This window comes from Syngnathus typhle, linkage group LG15, assembly GCF_033458585.1.
Source record: "Syngnathus typhle isolate RoL2023-S1 ecotype Sweden linkage group LG15, RoL_Styp_1.0, whole genome shotgun sequence".
NCBI classification, from domain to species: Eukaryota; Metazoa; Chordata; class Actinopteri; order Syngnathiformes; family Syngnathidae; genus Syngnathus; species Syngnathus typhle.
This window is the reverse complement of record NC_083752.1, coordinates 828553-840451: the sequence shown is the minus strand read 5'-3', so window position 1 is coordinate 840451 and position 11899 is coordinate 828553. Positions and strand designations below refer to the sequence as shown.

The 11899-nt window shown below is 53.5% G+C and overlaps 1 protein-coding gene, 1 long non-coding RNA gene and 1 other non-coding gene across 5 annotated transcripts; 1 reads left to right on the top strand and 2 right to left on the bottom strand.

Moving 5' to 3' along the window:
- Window positions 1-31: 31 nt before the first annotated feature.
- On the bottom strand, window positions 32-103 carry trnaw-cca (transfer RNA tryptophan (anticodon CCA)). Its single transcript has one exon. It is a non-coding gene; the product is annotated as a tRNA-Trp (tRNA).
- A 228-nt stretch (window positions 104-331) lies between these two features.
- On the top strand, window positions 332-2153 carry LOC133167706 (uncharacterized). 2 transcript variants are annotated; one of them, XR_009718087.1, is made up of 4 exons: window positions 332-373; window positions 461-678; window positions 1064-1163; window positions 2059-2153. It is a non-coding gene; the product is annotated as an uncharacterized LOC133167706 (long non-coding RNA). The 2 variants fall into 2 exon arrangements; XR_009718086.1 differs by lacking the exon at window positions 2059-2153 and having other exon boundaries at window positions 1064-1344.
- LOC133167697 (glutamate receptor 1-like) lies at window positions 1542-10183 on the bottom strand. 2 transcript variants are annotated; one of them, XM_061298533.1, is made up of 18 exons: window positions 9418-10180; window positions 8779-8916; window positions 7981-8220; window positions 7735-7919; window positions 7598-7651; window positions 7327-7485; window positions 7089-7256; window positions 6867-6971; window positions 6691-6801; window positions 6360-6566; window positions 6077-6292; window positions 5929-6016; window positions 5540-5672; window positions 5258-5456; window positions 4907-5154; window positions 3553-3667; window positions 2038-2172; window positions 1542-1754 (listed from the first exon to the last, which is right to left on the bottom strand). In XM_061298533.1, the coding sequence occupies exons 1-18, from the start codon at window positions 9491-9493 to the stop codon at window positions 1542-1544; spliced, it is 2790 nt and encodes a 929-aa protein (XP_061154517.1). In that variant the 5' UTR covers window positions 9494-10180. The 2 variants fall into 2 exon arrangements, with proteins under 2 accessions (XP_061154517.1, XP_061154516.1); XM_061298532.1 differs by lacking the exons at window positions 1542-1754; window positions 3553-3667 and having other exon boundaries at window positions 2044-2172; window positions 7981-8916; window positions 9418-10183.
- Between the last annotated feature and the right edge of the window lie 1716 nt (window positions 10184-11899).

Sequence of the window (11899 nt, the reverse complement as noted above, 5' to 3'; positions counted from 1 at the left end):
CAAATCGTCAAAAAATGTCACTAAAAGAAACTGACCCCGACGTGATTTGAACACGCAACCTTCTGATCTGGAGTCAGACGCGCTACCGTTGCGCCACGAGGTCTGTGCCATTGCTGGTGGATAAAAATCTATATAAGGGTATAAGTGTGTGGATGGTTTCGTTACAAAATGTTCAAACCATAAAAAACAAAGCGTTTTTGTATACGTACTGAGAACACAAGATATTTTTTTTTCACCAAAGTGGAGTTTTTCTCGTTGACTCTATTTGGCCAATAGGAAAAAGCATTCGAGTCGCCTTGCGTGTCATGTGACTTTATTTAGCCAATAGCGGGAGCTCTCAAACCACCGGAAGATGGCAGCCGCATACTATCCCGTAAGTATGTGACGTCGCGAATCAAGTCGCTAAGGACAATAAATACATACACGTGTTGTATTTGATGTCTTTCTATAATTTGAAAAGATACAAGGAACAGACATATCTCCAAACATTCGGATGCCATGCAAGAAGATAACCCGAACCAATGGCGTCAGTGGTCATCCGCCATTGGAGGGCGTGGTCACGTGCTTACCTGGTCAAGCCGAGGAGAAAGAGGTTGTCCCACGCACTTGTTATGGAACTTTGTGTCCATAACATCGGCATGAGCTACCTGTCTACACTGGACGTCTGGACTCAAACAGGTAATTACATTTGACTGGTATGTTGAGAAAATGACAACTGTCCATTTGGTTTCAAATGAGCATGGTTGTTAATTGCCATTAGCCTCCCCAGTAGCCTGATGTGAGTTAGCTGCGGCTGCCACTGCTCATGAGAGTTGAGAAAAAGTTAAGTTAGCACATGGACTCAGCACTGTTTCTTTTTTCCTGCTACTGGCTTAGACTGAGTATGTGTTCATTCCTCGCGCCATGCCAATTTTCATGGATGCTTTTTTTCCTCTTGCTACACTTTTCTTACTTCCGTTTTGTTCTTCTTACTTACTTATACTTGTCAATTTGTTTTGTATATGCGACTGCTTGTGATTTAGGGCTATATAAATAAACTTGACTTCTTCTCCCTCTTTTGGAGTTCTGCACGCCATCTGCATCTCTCACCAAAACTGTGAGTACGCCATCCCTAACGGTCGTGCACCGAAGGCAGCGGGTCGGCCCGACGTGCGCTGGGCAAGGTAGGAGTACCACTAGTGTGTGAATGTGGGTCCACATTTAATATTGTTGTTATGCTTGTTGCCATAATTAAACTAATGTCTGAATGTCGTATTGCATTTCACAATTCGGTGCTCGGAGCATCCAACTTGTTGTTCATTGCACCCCGACTCCATTTTGTACTTGAACTTTTTATTCGTGTTCAACAAGCAAGCAAAAGACGTGAGAGAAGTCAAAATGCAAATGAGCTTCCACGCAGCAGGGCAGGCTCGAAAAGAAGCGGTAGAAGACGTTTCGTGTTGCCGGCCTTAAGCCAGCTGATACGTTGGCGTGCCCTCGCTTCATCTCGGCGGCCGGCCGGCCGGCCAAGCGTTAAAAGGCTCGCCGGTCCGAGAGGGCGCTCACGTGAGGTTGGAGGGCAGTCCCAGTCCGGCGGCTTTGCTCGCGCACACCAAGCCGGGCGCGCTGGCCCGGGCCAACTCCTGCGCCACCGCGCCGCCGTTCTCTCCTGCCAGGCTCAGGGCCCCGCCCCCTGCTAGGCCCAGGGCTCCGCCCCCCGCCAGGCTCAGGGCCCCGCCCAAGCTGCTGCTCAGCATGGCGGCGTCGATCAGCTCCTGTGAGGGAGGGCGACGTCACCATTTGCTCGCATAGCAAATAGCATCGTGAGAATGTTTTCGTGCCAGCGTGTGCATTATAGTCGTGCGCAATTTTTAGTGGTGTCAGGGAAAATGACTTCATTAGCCTCGTTATTCTTGGATCATGTGAGGCCTGTGTGTGTGTGCGTGCGTGCGTGCTAGTAATGCGCCTGCGTTATTGCCGTTGTTCCCGCTGGCTGGCTGGCTACCTCCCCAGGCAGCCATCAAGCAAATTGGTGCAAACAATTTCTCGCTTTCTCACCTTCATCCTGCGCGACTCTAGCCGCGATTTGTAGCAGAAGTCCAGCAGGGCTACCATCATGGCCACGCCCAGGCCACCGATCAGGATGTAGAAGATGCCCGCTACGTTGCTCAGGCTCAGCGCACTCGTCTTGTCCTGTCAGAGCGGACGGGTCGGGTCAAGAAACGGCAAGCCGCCGCCGCGCAACTTCGCGCCTTCGGTTTTTGTTCACGCTTTCAAAAGGCGCGGGACTATAGAGAACTACAATTCCCATCATGACACTGGACCCCGCAATTCCCACTCCATTCCAACCAGCTGTCTGTGTTGCCGCAGTAACGCAGCAGCGGCTGATGGGAAGTGGAGTGTCGTAATGGGGAGGGGGCGTGTCCGACGGAAGAAGGCGTGCGTCGGTTCAACAAAATGGATACACTGTCTTTAAAATAGTTGGGGGGGGGTGGGTGGTTCTTGCAAAAAAAAGTACATCTCAAGGTGGAAATGATGTCATTAAAAAAAATCATACTAAAACGAAACCCCAAATTAATAAAAGAGTTTCTTTAAAAAATTGACATTTCTTAAGAAACTTTATAGGAAAGTACTTTCAAAGCTTTATAAAAAATAAAAGAAATAGCCAAATCCTCCGAAAAAACTTCCTTTCAATTCTAATTTAATTTAAAAAAAAGCTCAACTTCGACAAATATACCAAACATTTGTATGGAGATATGTTTCTTGAAAACGTAAGGACTAAATCTCAAAAAGTCTCCTTGGAGTTTCTTAAAAAATGCAAATGTCGCAAAGGGGTTAGCGGCGTGTGTGATGTCACATGACCTCATTTGCATGCAGCTGAGTGGGGAGGGGGGGGGGGGGGGGGGGTCATGTGACTTGAGGATGCTTTTCTCTCCAAAGTGTCCCCTGGGAAATTTCGGTTTGCCTCGCGCCGTAGATGTGCGTTGAACCAAAACAAAACTTTGTGAACGTTCACAAGCATTTGGCGAGGAACTTATCGGCAGGGAGTGAACTTAATATGAAGCTGACAGGCTGAAGTTTGCGTCAGGTTAAATGAAGTCAAGACCACGTTAGCGGGGAGTCAAAGGCAAACAAAGAGGATGTTAACGGGGAGTTGGTGGCTGATTGGAGACAGAAGCATTGTTGTTTGGGTGGCAAAAACGTGACCTTTGACATCAAAACGGAAAGGAGTGGGCGGGGCCACAAGGAGATGTCAAAGGTTACATTGCATTGCGGGGTGGGGGGGTCTCCGTGGGTTGCCGGACTCATGCCGATTTGTTCATGCTCCTCTTGGGGGGGAGAAAAAAACTGGTGATAATGAAAATAACACAAAAGTTCGTGTTAAAGGACAACTCGAGCAACTGTAAAAGATGGAAACAAACGACCCCCAAAAAACATCCAGAAAAATATCTGGAAGAAAATCAAACAAACAAGCAAGAAGAGAAGGACTTGTGGTGGGTGTTTTTGTTGTGGGAGCTAGCGGGGGTGGGTGGGTGGTTGGGGATGGGGGTGTCCAAGCGACCTCTAACTGACCTTCCGGCCGGCGTCCTTGTGTCCACATTGACCTTTGTCGTACCACCACTTGTTCTTCAACTTGTCTAACACGGCCTGCTCATTGAGCTTGAGCACGGCCAGGTTCACCGGAATTCTAACATGTAACATAACATAACATCAACAGCCGCCGCCATGTTATCTTATGTTAGCGCTAACACACGCCACAAAACGCCCAGGCGCTACGTCGCGCCCGCACCTCGGCAAACGTGCGGATGCTTCGTTCGGGTCGCCGCTTTCGAATTGAGAATATACGCGCGCGCATATCAGACATACGACGGACGTGATGTCGTTTGAACACAAACAAGAACACGCCATCACACAGGGAGTCCTATCAAGTAGGCAGGGTTTGCATACGCGTGCCTTTTTAATGTCCTCAAATGCGCACTCGTGCACGCAAACACACACACACACCGTCCATATTCATTCACACACACAAATTAAAAAAAGAAAAGACATACACACACAAAACGAATCCTCAAAGGATGCGCACCTAACAGAAATACGCAAAAATCATGGACTCAATCATAGCACGCCAAAATACACCCACACAACACACTAAATGGTTGTGCACACGCGCGTGCGTGTGCGCACGCCCACAGAGCGACGTTGCTAAGCAACTAGATCCAAAATTGTCCTCCCCGTTATTGTAGTAAAAGTGCTGAGTCGTGCGTCATGTGGACAAAAGCATAAATGAGCGAGGTGAACAATTACGTGCTGGCCGAGGAAGAAGAAGTCAAACGCAAAAAGCGACGTGTCAAGTCTTATTTTGGGATGCTGTGAGTGACGGTTGCTAGGCAACATGGGGTTGATGTCATGCCATGGAAACGTGTGCTCCTAGCATGTCGCTAAGCTAAATTGCATCACTGACCAAAGCGTTAAAAGGCGTCAGCCGTCGGCAGCCGCGGTCGGCCGACACACAGATGAGCAGAGGGACAAACTTTGGGGTCGCTTGGGGCTCACGGACAAACGGACGCACAGACACACAGACAGACAGACAGACAGAAGAGAGAGGCACAGATAAGACAAAAAGACACCGACGTCCATGCACACACAGGTGTGATATCCATAAAAACATGCGCAGTAGTTCCGCAACGTACTGCAATAGCACATAGCACGTGAACACGCCGCAACAGCTCGTACTATCGCAAAGTAGTAGCTGGTCAAAAGTGGCACGTGAGCGTAATGAAGCAAAAGAGCTAACAAGTCGCTTATCAAGTCTAACGAAGCAAATAAAGGTTTGCCGAGCTAAGAAAGCTAACCAAACTAACGATGCCAGGGAGTGAAAAGACGCTAACGGGGTTACCCGGACAGACGAGCCATGCTAAGGAAGTACCTGAGGGGTGATCCTTTGGGCGTGGCCACGCCGTAGCCTTTGGAATCGAGGTTGCCGCCCGCTTTGATGGTGTCGCAAGGCGCGCGCTGCTCGATGTACTCGTTCATGGACGACTCCAGCAAGTAGGCGTACTTGCCCTTGGACTTGCGCACGCGGCTCACGCCCTCGTCCGTGTTCTTGACGAAGACGGACGGGTCGGCGCCGCGCATGTACGACCACATCTTTTCAAAGACGCCGATCTTGGACCTCTGTGGGTGAGGAGCGACCGACAAACGGAAGACAGAAGTGCTTCAAATGGGACCGCTCTTTGCCGAAAATAAAAGTATGACAACAATCTAAGGATCCTCTGACCCTGAAGAATTCCTTGGTGGATCCGCCCTCCAGAGTGCCGTAGGCGATCTCGTTCTGCTTGGCGAGGTCTTCGGCGCTCTCGATGGGCGACACCATGCGCTCGACTGTCAGGAAGGCGGCCAGGTTGGCCGTGTACGAGGAGATGATGATCAGCGTGAAGAACCACCACACGCCGCCCACGATGCGACCCGACAACGACCTGCGGCAGCGGGGTCGCGGCGTGACGGACCGACCTCGCAGTGGTGGCGGCGGCGGCGGCGGCGGAGTAGCGCGGGAACAGACCTGGGCGAGATGTCGCATCCTTGCTGCATGAAGGCTCCCAAGGAGAACCAGAGCGAGTTGAAGATGCCAAAGTGGTTGGTGTGTTCCGGACTCTCTTTCTCTTGGTCTTTCGGGGACTGCCGCCCGTTTGGTCCTGGCGGGAACACGCAAAACTAAACGCACCCACGCACGCTGGCTGGAATGACGATGACGGCGACAGCCGTGATGAATGTGAAGATGATGGCAAGGATGAAGACGACGACCAAGATTGCGTTGGCAGTTTACGAGGACAAAGAATGGTGAAAACCATGATGACGAACGACGATGATGATGGCAAGGATGAAGACGCTGACCGTTGGCCGTTTATGAAAATCACGATGGCGATGCCAGTAACGCCCATGATGTCGTACCTGGGGCGTGTCTGGAAGAGGTGGGCGGAGTTTCCTCCTCAACTTCCTCCTCCTCCTCCTTCCACTCATACGGACTGAAGCGGCTCACCTGCCACGTTGACAACCACTGGCATCAAAGCCTTTTTGGCGTAGGTGGGCGGGGCCTCACCAGGAAGAGCACCACGCTGACGCCGATGTAGGCGAAGACGATGCACATCCAGATCTCGTAGGCCAGCGGGTCCAAGAAGGAGAAGACGCCGGGCTTGGACTTGGTGGGCTTCTTGATCATGATGGAGATGCCGAGCGACATGAAAGGTTTGGTGAAGTCGATCACCTGCTCGCGCACCAGCGTGATGGTCAGCGGCGCCACCGCCACATCCGCCTTCTGCAAGTCAACGCAGGAATGACATTTCCGATAGGACGAACGGCTCCGATTCGAGCGGCGCCCTCACCCCGTAGACCAGCTCCCCCACCATGCCGTTCCACATTTTGCTGACGGCGTCTCGGGCGCCGTACTTGCCGTCGCCCACTAGCTCCAGCCGGTAGGCGAAGCCCACGTGCTTGGCGATCTCGGCCGCCAGCTCTGCGCAGTAACCTTCGTACTTGTCGTTTCCCACCAGCTGCTCGTGGTTCTTCTTTAGCATCATGTAAGGCGCTTCCTGGAAGCATAAGACCCCGCCTCCTTTGTCACCTGACCTGAGGATGAAGCCGCCTAAAGCTACCAAAGATTGGGCTAGCCCAAAAAAGTGCAGTAGACGCTGAGGCTGTACTGGTTGGGCTCACCAGGATGGTGGTGACCACGTAGGTGCGGTTCTGCAGCCCGTAGAACTCCTCCGGGGTAGGCTTGTAGCGGGCCGTGTTTATGTAGCCTCTCTGCTCGCTCCACGTACCTACCTGAATATCACGGTGGGCGTACAGATGCAACTTCTTTACGCGCACACACGTACAAACACACACACCTTCCTGGGTCCAGTTCGGCTCAGTTCCATGACTGTGAGTGTAAAGTTGGTCCGACGTCCTCTCTCGTCAAATTGGACGCGACCTGTCAAACCATCCAGACGCACCTACACACATACACGCACACCTTTGTTACCTTGGGCGTGTTCACATTTGTGACGGTGTCGTCCGTGTTAGCGCTCGTCTACACGCATGCGAGCGTGTACGTGTCGCGTGCGAGTGACCTGCTGCAGCGCCCTCTGTATGTCGATGCCTTGCCCCCAGGGCGCGGGGGGGTTCCCCAAACACTCTCCGGCATTCCCGCGGCGAGCGACGTCAATGCGCTGGCGTCGGAGGCTCTGAAAGGCCGCCGCCACCACGCCGACGCCGTCGTAGGTTAGCGCGCCGGCGTACTGAGCAATCGGAGCAAAGGGGTCGCCGTCAGGGGCGCCGTCACGAGCGCCATGGGGAGCGGCTTCGTACCCGCAGAGGGCGCCGCGTGGTTTTGCCCTCCTTGGGCTCAAAGTTAATCCAGTCCCTCTGGACCTTCAGCGCCGACCCGTGGGACCAGTTGACCAGCTGGAAGCCCGTTACGTTGGGGGACAGCGCGTGGAACTCAGTCAGGTTCAGCTCCACAAAGCCCTGGCGCGCACACAAGATACGAATGGACAGTGTACACAAACTACCAAATTGAATCACGGAATGTTTGGGAATCCAGATGAACCGGATCAAGAATTGCGGAATCAAGACAAACCGGGTTGAGGAGGATGTACTGATAGTTCTTCAGGTTTCTTCTCTGTGCCGAAATCTGTCACAATGAAAACAAACGCTCCGTCAGGGCGAGGAAGCGGATGGGACGGGAAGTGGCGAGGCGAGGAGAACGGGACCCACCAGGCCCAGGATGCCGTCGAGGCGCTCCGACTCGCAGTCCAGAACCACTTGGTACTCCTTCTTGAAGTCCAGGTCGGCCAGCAGCTGGATGAAGCCTGACTCATTGAGCGAGTCCAAGTTGACCGACGTCACCTGCCAGCCTCGCTCGGCCGCCCGCTCCAACACCTTCTTCAGGACCAACACGCCTGAACGCACCATCGGATGAGCGTCTGGCCGCAAGCCCCCGTCACGTGACGTATCTCTCACCTTCATGGGCGCCGTACATGTAGACGAAGCGACGCCAGCCAAAGTGGTCCAGCAGCGACATGAGCGCCTCTCGCAGACTCGGCCGCAGCCGCAGCACGAAGGGGCCGTCGGCCAACGTGGGCGACGACGGCGTGACGAAGCTGACGTGGAGCGAGGCGCAGAAGGAGGACACCGTGTTGACCGTCCTCTGGTCGTACACGCCCATCAGCGCGTGCACGCCTTTGGCTAACTGCGAACAGACTGAGGCCACGCGCACAGTTTGTGGCGGCGGCAAAGCAAAGATTTTACGGGCGTGGCGAGCCGGCAGGAAGCTTGAGCCCGCCCGCCAGCCACGCCCACACAATGACGACACCTGTTGGCTAGCTGTTAGCAAAGGACAGGAAGTGGAAAAAGACAACAGGAAGCGGAGACCGGACGGCAAGTAGGACCAAATGGGCGAGTGCCGCCCGCCAGAAGTCAAGGAAGAAGTCGAAGGAAGTGGAGAACGGCAAATGTCGGGAGAGCGTGCGGGACGTTGCGCCGGCGTCTTTTGTCCAAATCTCGGCCGAAAGAGGTCAGCGCATTGTTGGCTGAGAGGACAACAACACACCCTCGGGCGCGCTTTAATGCACCGCCACAACCTTTGATGGACGCCACCGTTTGGGAGCCAGCCCCTCCCCCATATCAGGGTGATGAAAGTGATGAAGATGAGAGCAATCATGGACATGAAGCTGGTGATGATGAGGATGATGATTACGACAATCCTTGAGATGAGGCTGGCCATGACGACGACTGACGGCGGTCGGCCGTGGCGCTCACTAGCGTAGGTCATGGCAAAGCTGCTGCCGATGTCGACGGCGTCGATCTGAGGCAGCAGCTTGGGAACGTCGGCGCCGCGCTGCGCCATGGCAAAACGAAACACCTCCTGCTCGTGCGACCCGGCCGGGAAAAGTCCTCCTGTGTTGGGGGGGGGGGGCGCCGCAAAACATCGGAAAACATGAACAAACCGGGGGCGGGGCCTGGCTAGCATCTTGTCATCTAATTGGACGTCTCTTAACAGCTGTCAATCACTCTCTGGCGTCAAGGACATCATTCATTGAGAACACGCGCCACTCGCTCAACGCTCTCACGCTCCACAACAACGTTCTCATGCACACACACAAACACACACACACTCAAGTCCACACATTTGTACACACTTAAACAGACGTATGCACACAAAAATGAAACTTAAGTTCAAATCAATGTGTGATGACTTCATGTGGGCAAACTTCAACACACTTTAGAACGTTGCACGCAAACACATATGCATGCTCTAAATCTTGTCGATGTGAGGGACACCATCAAGTGGGAGCCGTGTAGGAAGTTGATGCCGTCATTTATGTGATGGGTGAGTGAGTCTGTGCCATGGCGTAAACCGCAACGTGTGTGTGTGTGTGTGAGGTGAGGTGAGCTCACCTATGCTGACGCTGGCAGGAAAAGCGGCGGCGGTAGCGAGCGCCAAGCCGAGCGCCAAAGCAAGCGGAGTCCTCATGGTTCTCGTCTCGTCTCACCTCGGCTTTCTCCTGGCTTGTGCACAGCCTCCGGAGCGAGCGCTGCAGCTGTCCCACACACACTGTGTGTGTGTGTGTGTGTGTGTGTGTGAGAGAGAGAATGCAGGGTGGGCTTTCCCCACAACTTAGCTCCACCCCTTGGGTCCTCCTCCAAATTAGCTCACACACACACACGTCCAACTTTTTACCTCATCTCAGTCGTTGCCATGAATCTTATGAGCAGAAAGTTGATTAACATTCTCCGCTCTTCAACAGTTCTTCAAATCGAATCAGCCAATGTCTTAGCTCTTAGCCAAAGTCTTTTCCACATGATATGCCGTCTCACTGTGTGGCCTGTCTCCAAAAATGATCCAAGTTTGAGATCCGTCTGCGTCGTAAAGGGTTGAGGCGTCGTGGACGCAGCCGCTTGGCGCCTGAGAGTCAGTCTTGTCTACCACCAGGGGGGCGGAGCCAGCGGCCCGCACAAGCGGAAAGTACATCTCGGGATGGCGCCATCTAATTAACCGGTCCACTTCCTGTCTGCGCTTCCACCACGGCTCAGCGCGGCGTGAAGGAGCGTGCGCGCCTGTCAAGCAGCAGGCGGCACAATACGTCGTTACTTATTCATGGGCATAACGCGTGCAGCCGGGACGAGGAAGTTGACCCGAAGTTTGCGACCAATTATGTCGACTCGACGGGAAACGGCGACGGCACGCGGCTGGAAGCCGGCCGCCTCGCTGTTTTATTCATGCGGGAGACCATTAACGGCGTTGGGCTGGCTCAGCGAGTCCGTCCCCCGCTGGTGGCGGGCCAGTGCAAAATAGTTCCTGGCTGCACCTAAGTGAGCTTTTTTATTTCTGACCACTTTTATACGTTACACTTCCTGACAAATCAGCATCACCAAGTTGGGTGAAATGATTGACAGGAAAGAGTCACATGACCTCATCATCAGTGAGTATTAGTCAATGAGCTCTCTCTAACAGGGAGTTGGCTCGGTGCGATTCAAAGCTTCGTTACCATGACAACACAAACACCTAGACTAATGGAGCAAGCGGCCATTGAAATACCTCACATGCATGAACGATCCCACAACAACATCAATTATTTGGGGGTCGCATGCATCTTTCATGAGCCTTTCACACCTGATGATGGCATCGTCAAATGTGTCCGTCAAGAGTGGCTTAAAATAGACACGCAAAGTTTATTTTGAGACTTCTGGACACACGCTTAAACAGACTTTGGATTACGTAAACACATTGGCCGTGTCCATTAGCCCGAGCATTTGTGGCCGTTTAAGGACGTTGGTGTGTGGCGTGTCACATGACCTGTCCACAATGTGTGTGTTAGCATCAGCCATTCCCCACAATTCAATGGTGGGTCGTTTAATGCTCTCGTGAGCCCCGAGGAAGGCCAAGATCAAGAGTACGAGGAAGAAAATGAGGATGCGAGCGGGAGGAGGAAGGTGAAGACGGAAAGGCCGGCATGAGGCGTGTTCTTGCGCCAGCTGGGGGCCTCGCGGGACAACGGGGGGAAGGGGGGGGGGGGGGGGTCCACGAGCAACACAGCTGGGGGACGCCAGCGCAGGGCCCCCGGGCGAGACGTTCTGGAACATTCCCGGGAAGTCAACAGAAGTGGCGGGATGGGCTCCGTGATGGCGGTGGTCACTCCTTTGCGTTCAGGGGACACGTTGCGAAATCTTCACGTTTATCGAGCCCGGTTGGCAGAATATGCAAATGAGGTCCATTTGTCTCCATATGGCATCTGGGTGTTTTTGCCTCCTCAGCACCTTTCAAATATCAAGATGACATGGTCAGGTCAGGCAACGTGGGCTTTGTTTTTCAACTGCAGCAGCAGCAGCAGCAGCAGCAGCAGCAGCAGCTTTGCGCCGAGGCGTGCTGTTTCTGCTGACTTCAGCGTGCGCGTTCAGCACAAACAAATTGTTCAGTTCCTGCGTGGGCGCCGTCTTTTCCCCACCTAGCTACACCAGCAGCCTTTGCGCTCCTCTCGTTCACGCCGCCTCCTCCCCACAATGGAAGGCGTCTGTCAACCTTTGCTCGTTAGCTCTTTAGCTGAGCGTGTGTGCGGCCGCCCGCGGGCGACAGGAAGCGGCTGACAAAAGTCACGCGCGCATCATCCAATGGTACTCGGCATCTCGAGCTCCTCTGCCTTCATTGCGGTCAGACAACAATCCTCCTCTCTGACTTGCGGATTCAAGTGGTTGTAGGGCCGGCGTAGCCCAGGAGAGCGTTCTGGCACCACTTCTTTTTTCTTTTCACGCTTCATCTCGGACCTAGTTGAGATGTCGACCGGAGAGGAGGGGAGCGGTACCCAACCCGAAAGTCAACCCGCTCTAAAGAAAAGCATCATCAGAGGCAACCGTTGGCACAAAGAGGAGAACTAGTCGTTTG